General features: G+C 39.0%; 1 protein-coding gene across 7 annotated transcripts in view; it reads right to left on the bottom strand.

The window, feature by feature from the left end:
• Positions 1 to 22,291, bottom strand: part of Herc1 (HECT and RLD domain containing E3 ubiquitin protein ligase family member 1) — a 179,450-nt gene that overhangs the window by 29,771 nt on the left and 127,388 nt on the right. For 4 of the 7 annotated variants that reach the window (XM_048332179.1, XM_048332185.1, XM_048332184.1 and 1 more), the window contains exons 44-57: positions 21,308 to 21,528; positions 18,964 to 19,232; positions 17,837 to 17,889; positions 16,739 to 16,939; positions 15,250 to 15,424; positions 11,094 to 11,364; positions 10,748 to 10,961; positions 8,781 to 9,037; positions 7,764 to 7,891; positions 5,712 to 5,839; positions 4,748 to 4,948; positions 2,560 to 2,690; positions 1,557 to 1,756; positions 1,243 to 1,348 (exon numbers count right to left, since the gene is read on the bottom strand). In XM_048332179.1, coding sequence (XP_048188136.1) covers positions 1,243 to 1,348; positions 1,557 to 1,756; positions 2,560 to 2,690; positions 4,748 to 4,948; positions 5,712 to 5,839; positions 7,764 to 7,891; positions 8,781 to 9,037; positions 10,748 to 10,961; positions 11,094 to 11,364; positions 15,250 to 15,424; positions 16,739 to 16,939; positions 17,837 to 17,889; positions 18,964 to 19,232; positions 21,308 to 21,528 — 2,555 coding nt within the window. The remainder of the gene's footprint in view (positions 1 to 1,242; positions 1,349 to 1,556; positions 1,757 to 2,559; positions 2,691 to 4,747; positions 4,949 to 5,711; positions 5,840 to 7,763; positions 7,892 to 8,780; positions 9,038 to 10,747; positions 10,962 to 11,093; positions 11,365 to 15,249; positions 15,425 to 16,738; positions 16,940 to 17,836; positions 17,890 to 18,963; positions 19,233 to 21,307; positions 21,529 to 22,291) is intronic. The other 3 variants (XM_048332182.1, XM_048332186.1, XM_048332183.1) reach the window with 3 other exon arrangements.

Genomic DNA, 22,291 nt, shown 5'->3' with positions numbered 1-22,291 from the left:
AGCAATAATGAGTGCAAAGAAGGTGGTCAGTGTCTTAAAGAATTGAAATCAGGTGCCAATGTCTAAATTTGGGAGGTTTTACTTCAAACATTCTATAATCGGGAGACTTTACTTCTATAGTAACAAATGAGTAGTGGTGTATAGTGTTTCATGCCTGTAATACCAGATCCCCAGGAGGCAAAGATAGGAGGATCATGGTTCAAAAGGCCAGCCTAGGCAAAAAAAAAAAAAAAAAAAAAAAAAAAAAGGTTACTGAGACTCTTTCTCAAAAACCAAGTTGAACATGGTTGTACACGTCTGTAACCTCAGCTATCTAAAAATAAGAAAAAAAATACAAGATACTAATTGAAAAATAAACGACAGCAAAACAGGCTGGGAGTGAGGCTTACAGTATAGTGCTTGCCTACCACGCCCAAGGCCTTGGGTTTAAACCCTAGTATTAGGGGCTGGGGATATGGCCTAGTGGTAAGAGAGCTTGCCTCATATACATGAGGCCCTGGGTTCAATTCCCCAGCACCACATATACAGGAAACGACCAGAAGTGGCGCTGTGGCTCAAGTGGTAGAGTGCTAGCCTTGAGCAAAAGGAAGCCAGGGATAGTGCCAGGCCCTGAGTCCAAGGCCCAGGACTGGGAAAAAACAAATAAATAAATAAACCCTAGTATTAAAAAAAAAATTATAGACACTCTAATAGTAGGCTCTCAGTTCTAGGGGTAGCAATTAACTCTGTAGCAGCTATGCCCTTTATACAAAACATATGTGCCCCTTAGTTTTTGTTTTTTGCTTTCACATCTTCTGACTCCCAGCTTGGCAAACTTGTATTATTTTGTCTAGATGGCTCAGTAAGCACCCAAATTTACAACTTTGTTTAAAATGATTCTTCTTCATAGGTAAAATTCTGGAACTGTTAGTAGATATTGGGGGAAGGGACTGTTCCATGGTATGTAGCAAATTAAGACTAGTCTATGTTTATATCAACTCTATTCCTCAATCATAATTTTCATCACTCCATGGATACTACATGTGTCACCTTCACAAATAATTATGATCTCTCTGATATATACAAATTTAAGCAAATGGAAAAAAAAGCACACAAAACAACTATTTCTATTTTACTAATAAATTTTGCCTTTGGGACATAGTCATGAGTATCTTAGGAAAGGAGGAAGAATGTATGTGATGATACAGTTTATTTATGGTTTCAGTTAAGTCTATTTATGGTTTCCAAACACCAGAGTTTTACCTGACAACTTGATTCCTGGTCCCACCATCCTTCTGAACTGCTCATGCTGCTCTGTGAGGTATCTTGTGGAATACGCCAGACACATACTAAGCCACTCTGACAGCCACTTAAAAAAAAAAAAAAGTCACATAAGGAGGTTATATGCCAAGGTTCATATGGGAAAAATGCTCTCTATTTCCCTGAGGTAATCTTCTGGTATTACATAGCCTACAAATAATAGTTAGCCATAAAGGGTCTAAGATGACTGAGAAACCACATTTAATGCAAGGAAGCCTATATAAGTATGAAAGTTAAGGCAAAAATTTATGACCTACGTAGCTAGCAGTAACTGCAACTTGGATCCTTTTCCAGGCAGGCTGCACCAGGCGATGCCATTGACAATAGATGGATGGCAGAGTGAGTGCAGACAATGCCAGCATCCTGAACCGGGGCCCCAAAGTTTCACAGTTTCTTCTTTGGCACATGTCATCAGAATATGACCTGTGGGGTCCCATTTCATACTAACAAGAGTATCCTTAAAATGGAAGGGAGAAGAGGAAAAACAAAGTAAGGCTTCCTTCATGAATAAGTACTTCATATTTAGAATAATTTGTACTTCTATAATTCAATTATTTTGAAACCAACATTTTTATGTGAATCAGTTATTGCTATAGCATTCCCAATCATTAAATAAAATCAACTTTTTTTAATATAGTCTACATTATGTATATTTATTGACATTGATGCCTCAATAAATGGCAATTTGATTAAGTTCTGAAATTCTCACTCTGATGGAGGTATGTTATCTTTCACATGCATGTGCATTTATTAAGAGTCATTTTATTGACAGTAACTAGCACAGTGTGAAATAGAAGAAACCTTAAAAAATGTACAAAGCACCCCTCACACCAAATGAGAAAACGCTTATGAAAATCTAGGCGGGCATGGCTTGTGTTTATATATGATCACTGCTTTTCTGCTACTTGTAAATCCTCTTTCCATACCTTTCACCTCCTGGTTTAATGTCTGTATGTCACCTGCGTAGGTGGCCCTGTAACATGAATTGGCGGTCTGTTTTTAGGGTAAAGGATCCACTTTTGGGAGTGGAATTTTTGGCTATTAATGGAGGCACTCTGAATGAGGAGTGTTCCTAAGGCATTCTCATGTCACTGTTTCATTTCACTTCTTCCAGTGGCTTGATGCATGTATGCACATAGTCCAAAGACTGTACAACAATGGATTATCAATTTGTGATTTGTGTTGAAAAATTTAAAGAGACTAGTATCAATTAATAGTATAATAAAAAGAAAATAGATCCATCTGTGAAGAGGTATTTACCTTATGTGCATCAATTAGAATAATGCCTCCCTTCTCAAGAGGTTCCTTGGTTCCCATTAACAATTTTCCATCGAAATATCCCACAGCAAATGGTCTGTCTTCACTGAACCAAGCAATGCAAGTAACAGACACTAACAAGATAAAAACACAAGAGGGGGAAAAAAGCGCAAATCTATTATTACTCAACTTAAAAGACAGCCCTGGAAACAAATACATGCTACGGCTACCACTGCAAGTTTGGTTTCCCAGCTTTTTTTTTTTTTTAATTGTCAGGATGATGTATAGAGGGGTTGCAGTTACATGCTTAAAGTAGTGAGTACATATACATTTCCTGTCATACCTGTTATCCCCTTCCTCATTTTTCTCTCCCCTTCCCTCCCCCCAGCCCCTCACCTCACCCCTTTATTTTCTTAATTATTTTTTTTTTTGCCAGTCCTGGGCCTTGGACTCAGGGCCTGAGCACTGTCCCTGGCTTCTTCCCGCTCAAGGCTAGCACTCTGCCACGTAAGCCACAGCGCCGCTTCTGGCTGTTTTCTGTATATGTGGTGCTGGGGAATCGAACCTAGGGCCTCGTGTATCCGAGGCAGGCACTCTTGCCACTAGGCCATATCCCCAGCCCTCTTAATTATTTTTTCAAAAACCAAAATTTAAAATAAACAGAGCCCTTATCCTTAATGTTAACTGTCACTCTAGTCTATCATGCTTATGTCCTCTATGATTAGTAACTATAAAACAATTCCTTCCAGCTCAGGTGATATATTCATATGCATCTCTTCTTTTGCTTCGTGTAATCTTCCTTTTTTTCCTCTGGTTTTCCTCCCTCCCTGCTGCCCTTGAGTTGCTTGGTTTGTTTTCCTCAGTGCCCGGTTGCAGATGTTGGGCCCTTTCTACTGTATTTTTTTTCCTGGAGCTTCTTAATGCACTCCACAAAATGTAGGGACTTAGGTCATCCACTTTTTAAAGTCATAAGAGACAACACTATATCATCTTAAATCTTTCATTCCTCTTCAAAAAGTTTTTGTTTTGTTTTGCAGTACTGGGGTCTGAACTCTAGACCTTGTGCATGCTAGGCAATTACCCTACCACATCCCCTGCCCTTTCAGACGGAGACTGAAAAAGAGAGACAGCATACTGAGTTCTTCAATTTGAATATAAGTCACTGTTGCAGGTTCTTTCTTTCTGGAAAGAATTTACTAATAAATGGAGAAATGAAACCGGGCACCTGTGGCTCACACCTGTAATTCTAGCTACTCAGGAAGCTGAGATCTGAGGATCATGGTTCAAAGCCAATCCAGACAGCAAAGTGCCCCTGAGACTCTTATCTCCAGGTAACCACTAAAAAAAAATGGTAATGGAGGAACTGTGCTCCAAGTGCCTTGAGCAAAAGAACTCAAACTTCCTTGAACAAAAGAGCTTAGAATCAGTGCCCAGGCCCTGAGTTCAAGCCCTGTAAATGACCAAAAAGAAAATGGAAAAAGAAAAAAAAAAGAAGTGGAGAAGTGAAAAAAACTCCGCAGTCACAGAATACCATCTCTGCTTATTCATAGTCTATTAAAATTATCTGTCCTAACAATCGTCACTGTCTTTAAGCATATGTAACAATGAAAGGTTAGAAAATAAGTAAAATACCACTACTCAGATAAGTAGAATGGATGGGGCTGGGTTGTTTTGTTTCCTGGAAAAACCTCTTTTATTTTGTCAAAGACTGACAGATAAGCAGGCACTTTGAATCACCCCACTGCCCCAAATAACAAAACTACCAAGATGCCTCTAGTCAAAGGTACTTAATGAGAAAATAAATATAAGCGGATTTCCTACTATTTCTTGTCAGAGCAGGAATTCTCCATCTTTCCCCTTTCCTCCATTTTACTCATTATTAACTATTTCATCTCATAATAGTGGGTATTACCTTTTTGTCTCTTGGACGGTTATAACTTTCAAGAGAAATTCGAAGCCTGTTATAAATGTGAAGTCATTTACGCAAAGGATGAATAACTAACATGTTATGACACTATGAAATCTTACTTGAGCTAAGATGTGTGGCAGGATTAGGATGGAAATAACTTTCACTTCAGCAACTAATTACAACCAAACATTAAATAGAAAACAAAGTCAAGAGTATTTGTGAGACCAAGGGGCAAACAACCACTGAGTCTATGTGGCTTTAGACACTGGCATGATCACTTACCATCCTTTCGGTAGCAGTGCTCCAGTTCTCGCCGGTGCATGGTGGATGCATCAACAACTTCAATCAGTCCCAGAGACCCATCCATCCTCCCGACTAACAGTAACTCTGTGCACTCTCCTGACCAGGCTGCAGCTGGACCTTCTTCCGGCCAAGCCAGGGCTGATACCCAGTGAGGCTGGATATCTACTAATCCTTTTCCTCCTACAGAGAGAGAAAATGGTAACCAGCTGCTATTTAATTCTTCAAAACAAACAAAAAGATAACAAGAGCAAAAAGTAAATACCACTTAAGTATTAATACATTCAATGAAGTGTTTAATTCCATAATGGCTTACTAATCAATTAGGTGTTGATGACAGGATACATATATATGAATAACATATATATGCCATTATCAAGTTAGTAAGCTTTTCTGTAACTATTAATAGGACAAAACGGTAGTTTTAAAGAAGACAGAGTAAAGAAAATCCTTTCCTAGTACTTAGTGAAAATCCAATAAATATGTGCAATTTACCTACAATTAAGGCTAGCTAATCCTCCAATACATAAAAGTAAGCAGAACACTACTAATCCCAAGAGTGAAATGTACTTTTTCCAGAGAAGTAAGTAATAAGCCAACAAGAATATTTATCTGTGAAACAACATAAACAATAGAGTTATTTCAAGTAATTCAAAGGATTACATGGTTTAAAACCCAATGACCACTATTCCTTACCAAACCGGACTTAGTGGCACATAAAAAAGAATTTTTAGTTTATAGTTACTAGGTTAGTTGAAACTCCTTGAAAAAAAGGCTATGAAATAAAGATTTTCTCTAATTTAAGCCATACTGTGCACAGGCTTTTTTACAACTGTTGAATATCTCATGAATTCTAAAATAAATACAATTTTGTGTGGGTCAGATGGCTAAGAGAAAGATTTGAAAAGTACCCACAGTAATTTATTAGGATTCTCATGACTCTTACCATTAACTTGCCAAATATTCACCATTTTTTCCAAAGCCCCAGCTAGATATTTGCCACTGATACTCCAAGAAACAGGTGAGAAGCTTGGATCGCTGGGTGATCCCAGGCTTTCTTCAGTGTCTCCTTCCCTAGAATATAACAGACAGGCATGGAATTTGTATCCCCATTATTCAGAAGTAAGCTAAGCCCCAAACCCTAAAATATAGACTAGAGAAAACCTGGTACATTCTGACATTTCAAAAGCTAAGCTAGCAGTATCAGACAAATACAGATTTGCTAGCTTTTTAATCATGTAAAAAAATGTGGAAGTATAAAATAATCATACTTATAATACTTATACTAATCAGTCTGTAAAGACAGGATCTTTTATTATATTCTGTATGTCATTATCAAGTTGATAACACAACTTTGCTAATCATTAAACACATAATGCTTAGCAAAGAAATTCAAAATTTTTATGGGTTGTATACATGGTTATTGTCAGAGTACACTGATTTCTGTTTGCCTAATTTCTAAGGAAAGCCTCAGAAAAGAAATATTTGCTAATGGCTATCATATTGTTTTAAAATTTGATTCAGAAGCAATGTAATTACTTCAATTTTTGAATAGTAATTCAAGACACTGATATAGCAATACACACACACAAATAGTAACACAGTATTTTGAAAACTGCTTTTCTATATAACTGAATGTTTATTTGCTAGTAGCTGTGACCAATTCTGACTAAGCCAAAATATATGTGGTTTGAATTATATTTTCTGGTATGGCATGGTAGCTCATTCCTATAAGCCTAGCTAGGTAGGAGGCTGCGATTGGGAAGGTTGTAATTCAAGGCCATTCTGGGCAAAATGTTTGCAAGACTCATTCTCAACCAATAACAAAGCATAGTGTTACACACCTGTCATCCTAGCTACATATGAGGCTGAGATTGGGAGACTGCACTTTGAAGACAGCTCAGACAAAAAGATCCTAAGATTATCTCAATCATCTCAACAGAAGAATCTGGACAGAATAGCATGCACCTGTCATGCCAGCAACAGTGGGAAGCATAAAATAGAAAAATCACCATCCATGTATGGACTGGGAAAAAGTGAGACCAGAGCAATATTTCAAAAATAAACAATGAAAGCTGAGTTTCAGTAGCTCATGCATATCCTAGCCACTTAGGAGGCTCAGATCTGGGAATCACTGTTCAAATCCAGCCAAATCTTATCTACAATTAACCAGCAAAAAAGCCAGAACTAGAGGTGTGGCAAGAGCTTGAAGTCCTCCTGAGTTTAAGTCCCAGTATTAGTATAAAACAAACAAAAATACAGTGCAAAAAAGTGCTAGAGGGGCTGGGAATGTGGCTTAGCAGTAGAGTGCTTGCCTTGTATACACGAAGCCCCGGGTTCGATTCCTCAGCACCACATATATAGAAAAGCCAGAAGTGGCGCTGTGGCTCAAGAGGTAGAGTGGTAGCCTTGAGCAAAAAGAAGCTAGGGACAGTGTTCAGGCCCTGAGTTCAAGCCCCAGGACTGGCAAAAATAAAGTAAAAAAGTGCTAGAGGAGCCGGGTACCAGTGGCTCATACCTGTAATCCTAACCAACTCAGGAGCTTGAGATCTAAGGATTGTGATTTGAAGCCAGCCTGGGCAGGAAAGTCCATGAGACTCTTTTAAACTACTCAGAAAAAGCCAAAAGTGGTGCTCTGGCTAAGTGGTAGAGTGCTAGCCTTGAGCACAAAGTGGCTCAGAGATAGTGCCCAGGCCCTGAGGCCAAGACCCAGGACTGGCAAAAAGAAAAAAAAAAGTGCTAGAGGTATATAGCTCAGCATTAAGCACCTGCCTAACAAATGCAAAGCTTTGAGTTTGAACTCTAGTGCCATTGAAGAAAATAAATTCTATTTTCTAAATTACCACCCTAGAAAGTTAAAAATATATAGATTCAATAATTGTATTCTAAAAGAAAATTCTTCAAAGTGAGTGGCAAATTGATGATAATGATACAACCAAGATAAGGCATGTTTAGTTTGCTGTACACTTAAATGCTATGTAAGTGATGTTGCACTTACAGTCTGTTGAACACACAGGTTTGTTGCAGTGAATATTGCTTCTTGGTAACATTCCACACACGGATGGTGCCATCATTGCCACTTGTAGCCAAGAGACCTTTTTTATTACACCAAACACATGTCATTACCTAGAGAAGTTTAAAAATAGTCAAGCAATATTCAAGGAAGTGTTGATTTAAGTGATAATACCATTTGAAAAAGTTCTATCAAGTTAAAAAGAATCTAATGGTGAAACTGTTGAAGAAAAAATATCCATGTTATTGGTAATTTGTTTCTAAATGGTTTACAATATACTTCTTTGAAGTATTGCTTTAAAGTACCATGCCATATGCTTTTGAATTATTCAATCCCTATTAAGATCTTCACTAATTTTTTTTTTTTTTTTTGGCCAGTCCTGGGGCTTGGACTCAGGGCCTGAGCACTGTCCCTGGCTTCTTTTTGCTCGAGGCTAGCACTCTGCCACTTGAGCCACAGCGCCACTTCTGGCTGTTTTTTGTATATGTGGTGCTGGGGAGTTGAACCCAGGGCCTCATGTACACGAGGCAAGCACTCTTGCCACTAGGCCATATCCCCAGCCCTCTTCACTAAATTTTTAATTCAATAATATATTTTAACATATTTACATGTTTTATAAAAATAACACAAATTAAGTAGTGATTTAAAGTTGCTTAAGTAATTCAGCTCAGTCTTCACTTCCTAAACATACTTAATCACTATTCAAGAGGCCCAGTGAGCTAACAGGCCAATTAGTTTTCCTTTTGTGTACATAACTCTTCATCTTTTCTGAAGCTATTTTTTTCTGTTTTCCTTCCTCATGTCCTTCTCATTCTATTTGTATATACTCTTATATCTACCAAGGAAGTAGAGTTGGAAACTCTTGAAAAACAGAGAGAAAGAGAGAGAATCATTAGTGAAAGAAATACAGGGGGAGAAAGAGACTCAAGACTTTAAGCTATTCAGAGACTATTTTATCTTATATAAGTAAGATAAAATAGCCTTTGTATTCAAAATACATACTCTGTTCTGATGGGCCTCCAACTTGATAAAGGAGCATTTCCTGAGATCTCCTCCCATATCAGCAAGTGTTTGTGGAGCTGTTTGGTTGTCCCGGTCGTGTGCAGCTAGAGTGCGCACAAGCTGTTGAGCAGCCCATTGCCTATGCTGTGAAGACAGCCTGGAGGAGAGGCAGCAGGCTGCCAGGGCATTAGCCAGCTCCAGAGGCCCTACAGCAGAAGGATCATAGGAAGGATGGGCATACAATTGGGCAATTAAACCTGCTTAAACAAAACAATGAAATGATGCCCAGGTGAGAGTTGGTAGTGATGAACAGACAAAAATGGGTTAGCCCATTTCTTCTAAGAATTAACACATTTGCAAGTAATCATTTTACTAAAAATATATATACAACACATATAAAGCATTTATCTACATCAAATTCTGTAATAAAGCTGATTGTCACAAATATTTTATTATACATCAATAAACAGCCTTTGAGCAGAAATAATTTTAAGGTCTGGGCAAAGGCAGAATGGCTATATCAATTTTACTTTTTTATTGTAAAGGTGATAATACAGAGGAGTTACAGTTACATAAGTAAGGTAATGAGTTCAGTTTTATTTTGCTGCTCAAAGATCTTGAGACTGAGCATATGGCTGAATGGTAGCGCATATGCTTAGCAGCATACAAAGAAGGCAAGAAGGCCCTGAGTTCAATCCCCAGCACCACAAAACAAGAGAATCTTAACAAATCAAGTGATGGCTCCAAAATCCCATCTCTCTTGTCTCTCTTGTCTTAATAAAGAAAAGGGTGGAGAGTAGTGATTAAATACTTTTTTGCCTGCCCTGGGGCTTGAACTCAGGGCCTGGACACCATCCTTGAACTTTTGTGCTCAAGGCTAGCACTCTATCAACTTGAGCCACAGCTCTACTTCTGGCTTTTTGGTGGTTAATTGTCATGGACTTTCCAGCCTAGGCTGGCTTCAAACCATGATCCTCAGATCTCAGCCTCCTGAGTAGCTAGGATTAAAAGCATGACCCCAGCCCCCAGTTTCCTGACAGATTGTAGGTAAATCATACATACTAATTGTAATTCTACTAATTATTAGGAAAGGACTTATGTGACATTTGTCACTAAATATTATCCTTTACTGTTTTCTTTAAAAATACCATTTTGTCCTATTATAGTTACAGAAAAGCTTATTAGCTTGATAATGATATATGGTATATAATGAAGGATACTGTCATCACTGACTTATTTGATTAGTATGCCATTGTGGAATTGGAAACATCATTGAATGTATCAATAATTATTATTTACTTTTTGTTCTTGTTAATGTGATTTTGGCTTTTTTAAAGAATCAAATAGGAACTGGAGGTGCCCAGCTGATTAAGTACTCTTCTAAAGTATTATAATCTTATAATATTAGCTTTATCTAAATTTTATTAAAGAACTCCAAGTAGGATCATTATTTGATGACTAACACCACAATCTACAACTACATTAATTAGGTACGTTTTCTTTCTTTCTTTTTTTCCCCTCTCTCCTTTCTCTTTCTTTTGTATGTGCATGTCAGTTCTGGGGCTTGAACACAAGGCCTTTGCACTGTTGCTTGGCTTTTACACTTATGGCTTGTGCTCTACTTCTGAGCAACATCTCCACTTTCAGCTTTTTGCTGGTTTATTAGAGATAAGAGTCTCATAAATCATTTTTCTGCCTGGGCTGGCTTTGATCCTTGATCCTTAGATCCTAGCCTCCTTCATAGCTAGGACTACAGGGTGAGCACCAAGATTGGCTAATTTTTAAGTACATTTTCAAATACTCATTGTTACACATACTGAAAACAATATCCATGTGCTTCTTTCAGGTTTTATACTTAGTAAGTTTACATGCTATGTAACTGTTCACATGTAACAATGCAAAAACACATCTCTTAAAACATCAATCAAGTTGACTAGAAGAGGACATTTAAGTGGTATAAAACCTACCTTTCTTTTCTACTTCAGATTTATCATAGTTAGGTCTCAGTTTAGCTCCTTTGTCTGCTAATAATGCTACAAGAGCCTGAGTTACAACAAAGTTGGGGGAAGTTACAAGCTTATTTTCTTCAGCAATTCCTCGAAGAAAGCTGGGTAGGAACTTGCGCTGAATTGGATCGTCAACTGTGGTTAGATTTACACCTGTTGCAGCAGAAATCAAGTTCTGAAGAGGCAATTGGAACAAACAATTTACTTTTTACATATCAGTTTGGAACAAAAAATTTCCTTTCAAAAGGTTCTTCAAGAATGAGTGTGACACAAGTCACACAGGAGGCATGCCCTGAGGCTAGCTTACCTGTGTACACAGCTGTACCAGCAGCTTTGCAGCACTAGGGGTGTTTGACGCCAAACAGCCCACTGCTGTGCTCAGATAGGCCAGGCAAGAAATGGGCTTGCTGGCCTTGCTATGCCCACCTCGTGAGCGCTCGGAAGCACTTGCTGCGGCAGAAGGGGTGGTGGAGAGGCCAGCTCTTCCTGCTGCAGCCAGGCACATTAATCGAACTAGTGTCCGGATATCTGTTAGGCCCAGAGACTCAAGACCAGCAGCCAGGCTACAACTGGAACCACTGCCGGGAAAGGAAAACACTTCAGGTAGATAACAGATTTCTTATGGGACTATTTAGAACCCAAAGTGCCATCTATAGCACCAGCCAGAATAAATGAAAACTTCTCTGTCTTTAATTATTCATGTCCTAGCAGATATTGAGAAAATTACGCAAAGCCAGGATGTTGGTGCATACTTTTATTTTAAAAACTTTATTGACAAGGTGATGTACAGAGGGGGTACAGTTACGTAATAAGGTAGTGAGTACATTTCTTGTCATATTTGTTACACCTTCCCTCATTTTTCTTTCCCTTCCCTAGCTCAGATAAACACATATACAATATCTAGTATATCACAATCATATACAGTGACCACAGGGGTGAGCCATAGAAAATTCACCTAGTACATTAAACATAACAACAACAATGAAATCTTCCTGTTTCCATCTCTTGGAGTTCATTTTGCTTAGCCTCATCTTATATAATAATCATATGTACATAACTGGTGAGCTACTGGGTACATACTTCTAACTGAAGTAAAATAATGTCAAGGTCAGCCTAAGCTACTTAGTGAGTTCCAAACAAGCCTGAGTTTCACAGTGTGATCTTGTCTCAAAAATCAAACAAAATTATTGTGCGAGCTGGAAATTGTTACCTATTTTTTTCTCATTTTAATAAATACCAATGCATATTTAAAGCATTACTAAATTAACATAGTATTAATACATAGAATCATAAAGCATGTATTTTCACATCTTGAGTATCCCTGTGTATTTACCCTCCAGATCAACAAACAGAATCTACCAGCTGCCCTTCAGAAAGCCTGCTTTAGCTTCTTCTCAGTCAGGGTGCCCTCAAAAGTAACAGTGATCAGACTTCTACAAGCTGTATAACAGCTTTGTCTGCTTTTGACCTTTATGTTAATAATAAAGTATGTGCTCTTGTATCTGGCCTCTTCTGCTCAACATTGTATCTGTAAGATTCATCCACTTGGCAGCATTACAACAGTTCATTTCCATTGACATGTTAAATCTTCTAGAATCCATTTATCCTCACAGATGACAACTAGGTGGTTTTCAACATGAGATTTTAACACCATGAATGCTCTGGTACAGACATATACAAAAGCATTTCTGTTGGGTATATACCCAGAAGTAGATTTATGGACTATACATATTATTATGTTCAGCTTCAGGTGACACTACACAAAAGTTTCCCAAAGCAGGTGTACCAATTTATTTTCTCAATAGCAGTATATGACAGTTTTAGCCTTATACTCACCCCCACCTCCAAGTCCGTCCTTCCTTCCTTCCTTCCTTCCTTCCTTCCTTCCTTCCTTCCTTCCTTCCTTCCTTCCTTCCTTCCTTCCTTTTCTCTCTGCATCTTCCTGTCCTGGGGCTTAACTCAGGGCCAGAGCACTGTCCCTGAGCTGCTTTTGTTCAAGGCTAACACTTTGCCACTTGAGTCACAATGCCACATCTGGCTTTCTCTGAGTAGTTTATTAGAGATAAGAGTCTCGTGGACTTTCCTGCCCAGGCTGGCTTTGAACCATGACCCTCATATCTCAGCCACCTGAGTAGTTAGGATTCCATGCACAAGCCAGCAGCATCTGGCTTTCCGAGTCTTTTAAATGTTAGCCATTCCCATGGGTGCACAAGAGTATACCCATTCAGTTTTAATTTTCACCTTTTTTTTTTAAGGCTGATGAAATTGAACATCTATCAAGGCTTAATGTTCATCTGAGGGTTCTCTCTGGTGAAACACTACTTAAAAGTATTTCAGCCATTTTTCTTTTGAGTTAAACCATCTGTTTCTTATTGATTTGTAAGAATACTTTACATATTACTGTATGTATTGCTAATGCCTTCTCGCATTCTGTGACTTGCTTGCATATTTTTCTTTTTGTGGTACTGGAGATAGAACCATGCTAGGCTGGCACATTGCCACATGAGCCATGTTTCCAGCCCTATTTCTCACTGGTTGTTTTTGAATAGGATCTTGCTTCTCACCTGGGCTCCTGAGTCTCCTTTCTACTTTATGTTTCCTATAGTCTCTGAGATCATGAATGTGTGCCACCAAACCCAGCTTCTCTACATTGAGATGGAGTCTTGTGGACTTTTCTGCCTGCGCTATTCTGAACTGCAACCTTCCCACTCTCAGCTTCCCATTTAGCTTGGAATGACAGTCACATACCATGGTGCCCAGCTTTGGGCTGAGAGAGAGCTTTCACAACTTTTCTGCCAGAGCTTGAAATGCAATCCTCTGATTTCCAGCATCTGAAATAATTTAGCTTGCTTCTGCATTTTTTTTTGGGGGGGGGGTGGTGTGTGTGTGTGTGCCTTTTGTTCTGTTTTGTTTTTGAGAAGGGTCTCAAAAACCAAGGTGGGAACTCATATCTACAAATCCCAGCACTTAGGAGGCTGAAGTGAGAGGATTTTGAGTTCAAGGCCACACAGTGAGACCCTGTCTCAAAACAGAACAGAACAAAACAAAACCAAAAATAAAAGGAGAGGGTTCAAAGCTATTACTAAACACGTTTCAACTTTAATGCCATACAACTGTTGTTTGGTTTTGTTTTTTTGCCAGTCCTGCGGCTTGAACTCAGGGCCTGAGCACTGTCCCTGGCTTCCTTTTGCTTAAGGCTAGCACTCTGCCAATTGAGCCACAGCACCACTTCTGGCCTTTTCTATATATGTGGTGCTGAGGAATCGAACCCAGGGCTTCATGTATACGAGATGAGCACTTTATCACTAGGCCATACTCCCAGTCCAATGCCATACAATTTTTCAGTCTTATTCTTTATGATCAATTCCCTTATGACTTGCCTAAGAAAAATATACCTGTTTCAAGATCAAGAATAAATTCTTACATGTTACCTTCTAGAAACCTTTTATTTTTTGCATTTAAACCTAACAAAAATTGTGTAATTATTTGTTTTATATAGTGTGATGTTGGGGCTAAGACTCATTTTCCCTTTCCTCTATGGACAAACAAGTGAATTGCACTTGTTTTTGAGCAACTATCCTTTCTCTACTTCTCTGAAGTATAAATTACTATCTTGAATAAAACTATAAATCATGTGCTTACATATATGCATGTGTCAACTTCTGAACTCTGCTTTGCTCCTCTATTCTCTGTCTGTTCTTGAACCAATACTACACAGTCCTAAGTTTTGTGTTTTTCTTTTCTTTTTTGGGGGGGAGGGGGGGACTTGAACTCAGGGCCTAGCACTGTCCCTGGCTTCTCTTTGCTTAAGGCTAGCACTCTACCACTTGAGCCACAGTGCCACTTCTGACTTTTTCTATATATGTGGTGCTGTGGAATCGAACCCAGGGCTTCATGTATAGGAGGCAAGCACTCTACCACTAGGCCATATTCCCAGCCCTTGTGTTTTTCTTTTAGGGTACTAATACCGGCAATGATTTTACTGGCCTAGAACTTGAGATTCTACTAAGCCTCCTGAGTGCTGGGATTACAGGTATGTGCAACCATACCTGGCTAATACTTTTCATTTTTAATATTATACTTTATACTATGAACATGGCCAACTCACATATGGACTTAGCCATAGACTTGGTCAATTCTCCAGAAACATTCATTCTTTCATTTTTATCTGCCACCAACTGGGGCAAGAGCTTTAGTTTTCAAATTCAAGTAATAATAACCAAAAGAAGAGTATGCAAATTACTAAACTTCTATAATGGCATTATTTTCTATCTAAATAGAGCCAAATATTAACTGCATGATTGAATGAACAAATGAGTATAATGACGATTATGTCCAAAAGCTTTCATTTCTCAGTATACAGTCAAGCTTTGAATATTCTTTTTCACTGTCCATACATCAGACTTCAGTCTAATATATACTAGAAGCTATCTCAGCATCATCTGACACAAAATAACACTTACCTGACTGAGAGGAGAGACAGTGCTCTCATGACCATGGTTCTAGCCAGAAGAACCTGAGCAGCAGCAGTCACTCTCCTTAAAGCCACCACTCGGTCATGGGGATTTGCAAGGGCTGCAGCCTGTTCTCCCAGAGTTATTCTCCCAGAGGAACTCTTTTCTACAGAGCCATGGCAACCTGAAAAATAGGACTTTGTTTAGTTCCCAACAAAGTAAAGGAGCCTGCAGGGAGATATAGCAAACCAATGTATTTTTACATCTGGAACTAGCAGAAAATTTCTTAAGAGAAATTTAGAAGCCAGGTGGCTTGTGGCTCATGTCTATAACCCTGATCATCTAGAAGACCAAGACTGGGCACATTGAGGTTTAAGGTCAGCCAGGGTAGAAAAATCTATGAGACTCCGTCTCAACAGAAGTTGAGCATGGTGGTGTGCTGCCTGTTACCGCAGCAAATGACAAGAAACCTAAAATAGGTAGACTGAGGTCCAAGAGTGTGCCTGGGAAGGACATGAGACCCTATCTCAAAATAAGCATTAGAAAAAGGGACTAAGAACATGGCTTGGTGGTAATAGTGCCTGTCCAACAAGTACAAAGTCTTAAGTTTAAAACCCAGGAGAGAATGGGGGGGAGGGGGAAGGAGAGAAAGAGAAACAAAAAAATGAAAATGAGAGAGAGAGGAAATGAATGGGAGGTGTCAGTTGTAGGGCTTGAACTTGGCCTGCGCGCTGTCTCTGAGCTTTCCAACTCAAGGCTAGTGCTCTATCATTTGAGCCACAGCCCCACTTCAGTTTTCTGGTGGTTTATTGGAGATAAGAGTCTCAGGGACTTTATTGCCTGGGCTGGCTTTGAACTGAGATCCTTAGATCTCAACCTCTTGAATAGCTAGGATTACAGGCATGAGCCACCAGTGCCCAGCTCACATCTACTGATATTAATGGATATAGGTAATGTATAAATTTGAAAATATGCTGAGTATATATAAAGAACTAAATCATAAATATGGAAAAAATTAGTTTATATTTCCTAACAATATTTAGTAAGTATCCTAAATATACTTTCTCACTGAAAGGGGAAAAATGCACAATAATTTGTAGTCACATATTATTCTCATCACAAAACTAAAAAAAAACTCTTATTCATTTTCTAAATCCTTTTGTTACATCAATGTTTTATAAAGAAGATCAAAATTTGATGGTACACTGCTTTAAAAACAAACACTATCCTTTTTTTTAAAAATTTGTCATGGGGTTTTACTCAGGGCCTCAGTGCTGTCCCTGAGCAAAAAGGCTAGTGATCTACCACTTTGAGCTACAGACCCACCTCTGGTTTTCTGGTGGTTATTTGTAGATAAGAATCTCACAGATTTTTCTGCCCGGGCTGGCTTTGAACTGCAATCCTCAGGTCTGTCTGAGTAGCTAAAAACCACTATTCCTACTATTTATTTATCTAAGAAATGAATTAAAGCAGATAATAAAGTCAGTGTAAATTTTACCTATTTGCATGAGAGTCTCCTCCATACTGTTAGTAGCTGTGACCATTGCTACTGATGCTCCCAGTGGGTCACTGTCGGGGAACTGAACTGGCTCTGGAACAATGCGCCGGTCATTTAAACCAAGTGGCCCAGCAAGCAATTCAAATTCTTCTTCGCCTGTTAGCTTCTCATCCTCATCAACATCTAACATGTCCCAATCTTCTGGAATTGTATTTAACAAAAATAAATGTATGGCATAAGAATATAAATATGCACAGCTCCCCTAGAAATGCTTATTGTAAGATTTATCTAAACTGTGTATAGACTCAAGTCCAGTGATCACAGTAAACTATGACATCATCTCCTGGTGACCTGACCAAACTGCAATCCCGAGGCAGAGTGAGTCCCTAAGGGAAAGGAGTCACTGTAAAAGAATCCACTGAAAGCAACAGCAAACATTAAAGGTATCATGGAGGTTTTAGCTAATAAGCTGACAAACTTTTCTTTTTTTCTTGGGGGGAGGGGGGCAGGCATTAGGCTTGAACTCAGGACTGTGGCGCTATCCCTGGCCTGTTTGTGCTGAAAGAGCTATCTCTATCACTTGAGCCACAGCACCACTTCCGGTCTTTTCTGTTTATGTGGTACTGCGTAAATGAACCATGCATGCTGGACAAACACTCTACCACCAAGCCACATTCCCAGTCTTAAGCTGACAAACTTCTATTGTGGGGCCCACAGAGTCTCAACTATGTCCATAATCACTGGAGATTGAGTTTTTACAGTAAGTGAGTGCTCCAGAAAAATTGATGCTTAGCTCATTTTTTAACCCTTCACAATTTAGAAATTCAAAATTACCTATCTTTTTCTTATTTTTAAAGTAAAATAAATGACAAATTAACATTCCATGGAAAGGTCAGTCTTTGATATAAGGTCCTTTTCCTTTTCCTTTTCAAACTAGAGCTTGCTATCAAACTACCTTAATTTTTTAGGAAGAGTTCAAGTTAACAGGTACAGGAATACAAAAACACACACGATGGTAAATTTTAGTTACAGATGTTAAGCAAGGAGTATATACATAAATACATGTCAAATAATAAAGCTCTAAAAACAAACAACTACCTTCATATACACTGTCCTGCTTGCCAATTAGATCTGGAGCTTGTCCCTTGTACCTGTACCAAACATGAAGAACATTATGGTTTTATATAAAACAGTTAGTACCCATAAATGCAAATTAAGTCATTAGAATATTTTAAGAGTTCATTAATGAAGCAGCAAAAAATAAAGAAGTGTTCATGTTATGGGATAAGTGTAATAAAAACTGATGTATGTATATATACACCGCCCTATGAACCACTGACTATTATGCCAAACAACTGAGGAAACTTAGATTACTTGAAAGTGTTTGAATCAAACTCTATTCTGGAAAACTTTCAAGATTTAATAGTTGATAATAAGGGCAACAATCCTACTTCACTAGAAATTAAGAGCATAAAAAGATAGTATTTTCATGAAAATTTACATAAACAGAACAATTTAAGGTTTCACTGAAACATGCTATTTATTTTTGCTGTAGTAGGGTTGGACTAAGAATCTCGCATTTGCTAGGCAAATACTCTACCACCTGAGCCATGCACCAGCCCTTTTTGCTTTAGTTATTCTTCAGATAAAGCCTCATGGTTTTTGTACACACAGGCTGTGCTACATTGCAATCCTCCTACCTAAGTCTCCTGCAGAGCTGGAATTTCAGGCCTGATCCACCATACCTGGCTTGTCTGTTGGGCTAAGGTTTCACTAACTTTTTGCCTAGGCTGCCTTTGAGCTACAATCCTCCCCATCTCTGCCTTTAATAGGTGTCATTATAGAGGCACACAAGTAAATGTGCTTAGCCTAATAAAAATGGGATGTCAGAAATAAGGTTGAAAATGTCAGTGATAAAGAAAAAGTTGACCATATGTCTCCTGATTCAGACCAAAAGTTGCCAACATGTCAAAGACTTAACAGCCAAACTCTAGTGAAGGACCTGCTGTCATGATGCCTCTATGCCTGGACTCTGAGATCCTTAAAGGTTCACAAATCTGTGGGGAACATGAATTACATGAAATGTTCCATGATTTTCCCTCAATCCAACAATGGACTTGTCCATTGTAATGGGTTACATAAAAAAAAATAATACAGACTCCATGTCTTAAAGTATGAGAAGTTCTCATTCAAAGGTTCTGGCTGTCTACACAATTACAAGGTACCTTTCAGAACTTGTTGTCTTGGATTTGGTCTTCAGGGCTAAGTACTTCTCCCTGCAGCTACCACAAAGTAGGTAGTATGGGTTTCCACTTCCACATTCACCACCAAACCAGCCATCCACATAGGAGCCATTGCTGCGGTAGCCCTGGCGATTGGCACTGCGCCCACAGCCTGGGTGGTTTCTCTTCATGTGCTGATTGAAGCTGACAACACTGCACTCGCACAGTTCACACACCACCACTTCTTCCCTGTCTTCAGATTCACAAACATGCTGTGCAAAACAATGTCATATCAAATGATTATAGTCAATTTAACATACAATTCAAAAGTATACAGATTACCTGTGATATTAAGCTAACAACTTTACATATATATTTAGAATATTGCAACATGTTCATTAATGCTACATAAACATTTTTTCCCAGTCAGGCATTCACACTTGTAATCCTCACTACTCTTGAGGCTGAGATCAGGAGGCTCACCCTTTTGAGGACAATCTGGGCAGAAAAGTTGTGATACCTCCCCTCAACTATGGGTGGCATAGGCCTGTCATCCTAGCTACATAGGAGGATCCTGAATCCAGGCAGTCCTGGGCATAAAGTTTGAGGGACTCTGTCTCACTGGAAGAAGCTGGGCACAATGGCATGTGTCTGGCATACCAGTTAGAGGGAAGCCAAACAGGAGGATCATGGTCTAGGCACATTCCAGCGAAAGCCAGATCTTAAATCAAAATTAATCAGTAGACCAGGGCAGGATGGCCTATACCTATAGTCATAACTATTTAGAAGGATCACACAGGGCTGAGAATATGGCCTAGTGGCAAGAGTGCTTGCCTCGTATACATGAGGCCCTGGGTTCAATTCCCCAGCACCACATATACAGAAAACCGCCAGAAGTGGCGCTGTGGCTCAAGTGTCAGAGTGCTAGCCTTGAGCAAAAAGAGGCCAGGGACAGTGCTCAGGCTCTGAGTCCAAGGCCCAGGACTGGCCAAAAAAAACAAAAAAAAGAAGGATCACACAGTTCAGGCTGGTCAAAGTAAACAATCCAGACTCTATTTAAAAACAAAAAACAAACAAAAAACAAAACCCCAAAGGCTGAGAATGTGGCTTAGTGGTAGAGTGCTTGCCTAGCATGCTTGAAATCCTGGGTTCGATTCCTCAGGACCACATCAGCAGAAAAAGCCAGAAGTGGCACTGTGGCTCAGGTGGTAGAGTGCTAGCCTTGAGCAAAAGAAGCTCAGGGATAATGCCCAGACTCTGAGTTCAAGTCCCAGGACTGGCAAAAACAAAAACAAAAACAAAAACATAAAAGAACCCATAAGAACAACAAATAAACAAACAACAAAAATGGTTAGAGGTATTGCTCAGGTGGTTGAGTGTCTGTCTGCTTAGCAAGAGCAAGGCCATGAGTTCAAGCACTAGCACCACCAAAAAGAAAAAAAAGGACTGGAAGCATGGCTCAGTGACAGAGCACCTATCCAGCAAGCACAATGTCCTGAGTTTAAAACTCTAATACTGCCATAAAGATTTCCAATCAGATTAGACTATATAACATGAAGTTCTTTATCTTCTCTCTTTCCTATTAGTTACAATATAAGTAAACTGATTATCCTGAGAAAATAATTGGGAACACAACAATTTGCCCTATGAAAGAAATTTCTGCAAGATGATCATAACCCTACACAAAAATGAACTTCGTTTTAGCTGGTCATAGAATTTTTTTCCCCTGAACTTCTGAGATAAGTTATTATGAGTTATTTATCTTATTAACATGGGAGATTTTTCTTTTCTATAAAACTTACACCTAGGAGCTTTTTTCTTCCTGTTATAAAAAAATACAATACTAAACAATGTATACATAAAACCCACATATACCCTGTCCCTGGATGAAGGTATTGCCAAGATCTGAGAGCAGAGGAGGAGGGACTAGTTTTCAGAATGAGGCATTTCAGTGACTAAATAGAATCTACGATGGAGAAGAGCATGCACTCAAACAGCATAGGAACACAGCAGCCATGTTCACATGGTCCAGCAGCACCTACTGGGGCTTGACATCTCTTTTCAATCTATCCTTGACATCAAAACTAAATATTACCACAGTATGGCTCCATTTATCTGGTCTGTGGAGAGAAACAATAAGTCAAAGAGAAAGCAACAAGAAAGACTTTTTCTTATCAAATAGTGGGTATTAAAGCAACTTTCAGCATTAAATCCCCAAACCTCAAAATGAGACTTAGGGCTTTTAAGAGATTTTAGTTCTAGGCAAGGCTGCTGTTAGTAAGCTAAGCTGTATGAATGGGAGGGCAGGAAAATAAGTCAGAGCAGCCCCCGCTGCAGTCACACACACCCAGGTAGGCCAATCCAGTACCTCTGGGATCCACATTCCCAGAATATCATTGTCACTGGTCAGGTCTTGTCCAAACATAGCTTCCATTGCTTCATCATCAAGATCAATTTCCAGTTCCTCATCCAAATTAAAGTCATACAGAGCCCCTGGGTCTTGCTGCAAAGATATTCCTTCTCTTCGACTTTGATTCCTGTGAGCCTGCACAGAGCGGTATAACCCCGCTCAGAACAAAACAAAAAAGGCATTTTATTTGCATGAATAAAATAATCCTGAATATTTCACCAGTTCTTAATTGCCAAACATGTAAGTAATATCCTATCCTAACTGGTTTCTTTGAACCCAGACTAGATACCTCAAAATTATGCCTATCATATTTGTTCCTCTCTTTTAAAATGGGGATAACAATAGCATTCATCCATGAAAAATTCTTTATAATGTTATAGAGGAAAACATAAAAAAGCATTAGCTGAAGAGGGATTCTTCCATGTTTCTCTTTATTTTATTATTTTATTTTATTTTTTGCCAGTCCTGGGCCTTGGACTCAGGGCCTGAGCACTGTCCCTGGCTTCTTTTTTGTTCAAGGCTAGCACTCTGCCACTTGAGCCACAGCGCCACTTCTGGCCATTTTCTGTATATGTGGTGCTGGGGAATCGAACCCAGGGCCTCATGTATATGAGGCAGGCACTCTTGCCACTAGGCCATATCCCCGGTCCTCTCTTCATTTTATGGTAAATACATCTCCTTCTTCCTATAAATGATTAAACCATCACTTACGTTCTAATATCCCAATCTACAAATTCTGTTCTGACAAATCACATATCCCAGGTCTGGAAAATACATCCCCTATAACTTACACTTTACAGAGGTAATTACAATCCTAGGAAAACTGACTAAGGTAAGGAGGTAAATTATTTTTACTCATCTAAAGGCCTTGCATAGTGCTGAGGCTCTAAGGTCCACAGAGTACATCACTGTATTTTTCTG

The sequence above is a fragment of the Perognathus longimembris genome, chromosome 23 (assembly GCF_023159225.1).
Source record: "Perognathus longimembris pacificus isolate PPM17 chromosome 23, ASM2315922v1, whole genome shotgun sequence".
Lineage (NCBI taxonomy): Eukaryota > Metazoa > Chordata > Mammalia > Rodentia > Heteromyidae > Perognathus > Perognathus longimembris.
This window is presented reverse-complemented; position numbering and strand designations above follow the sequence as displayed.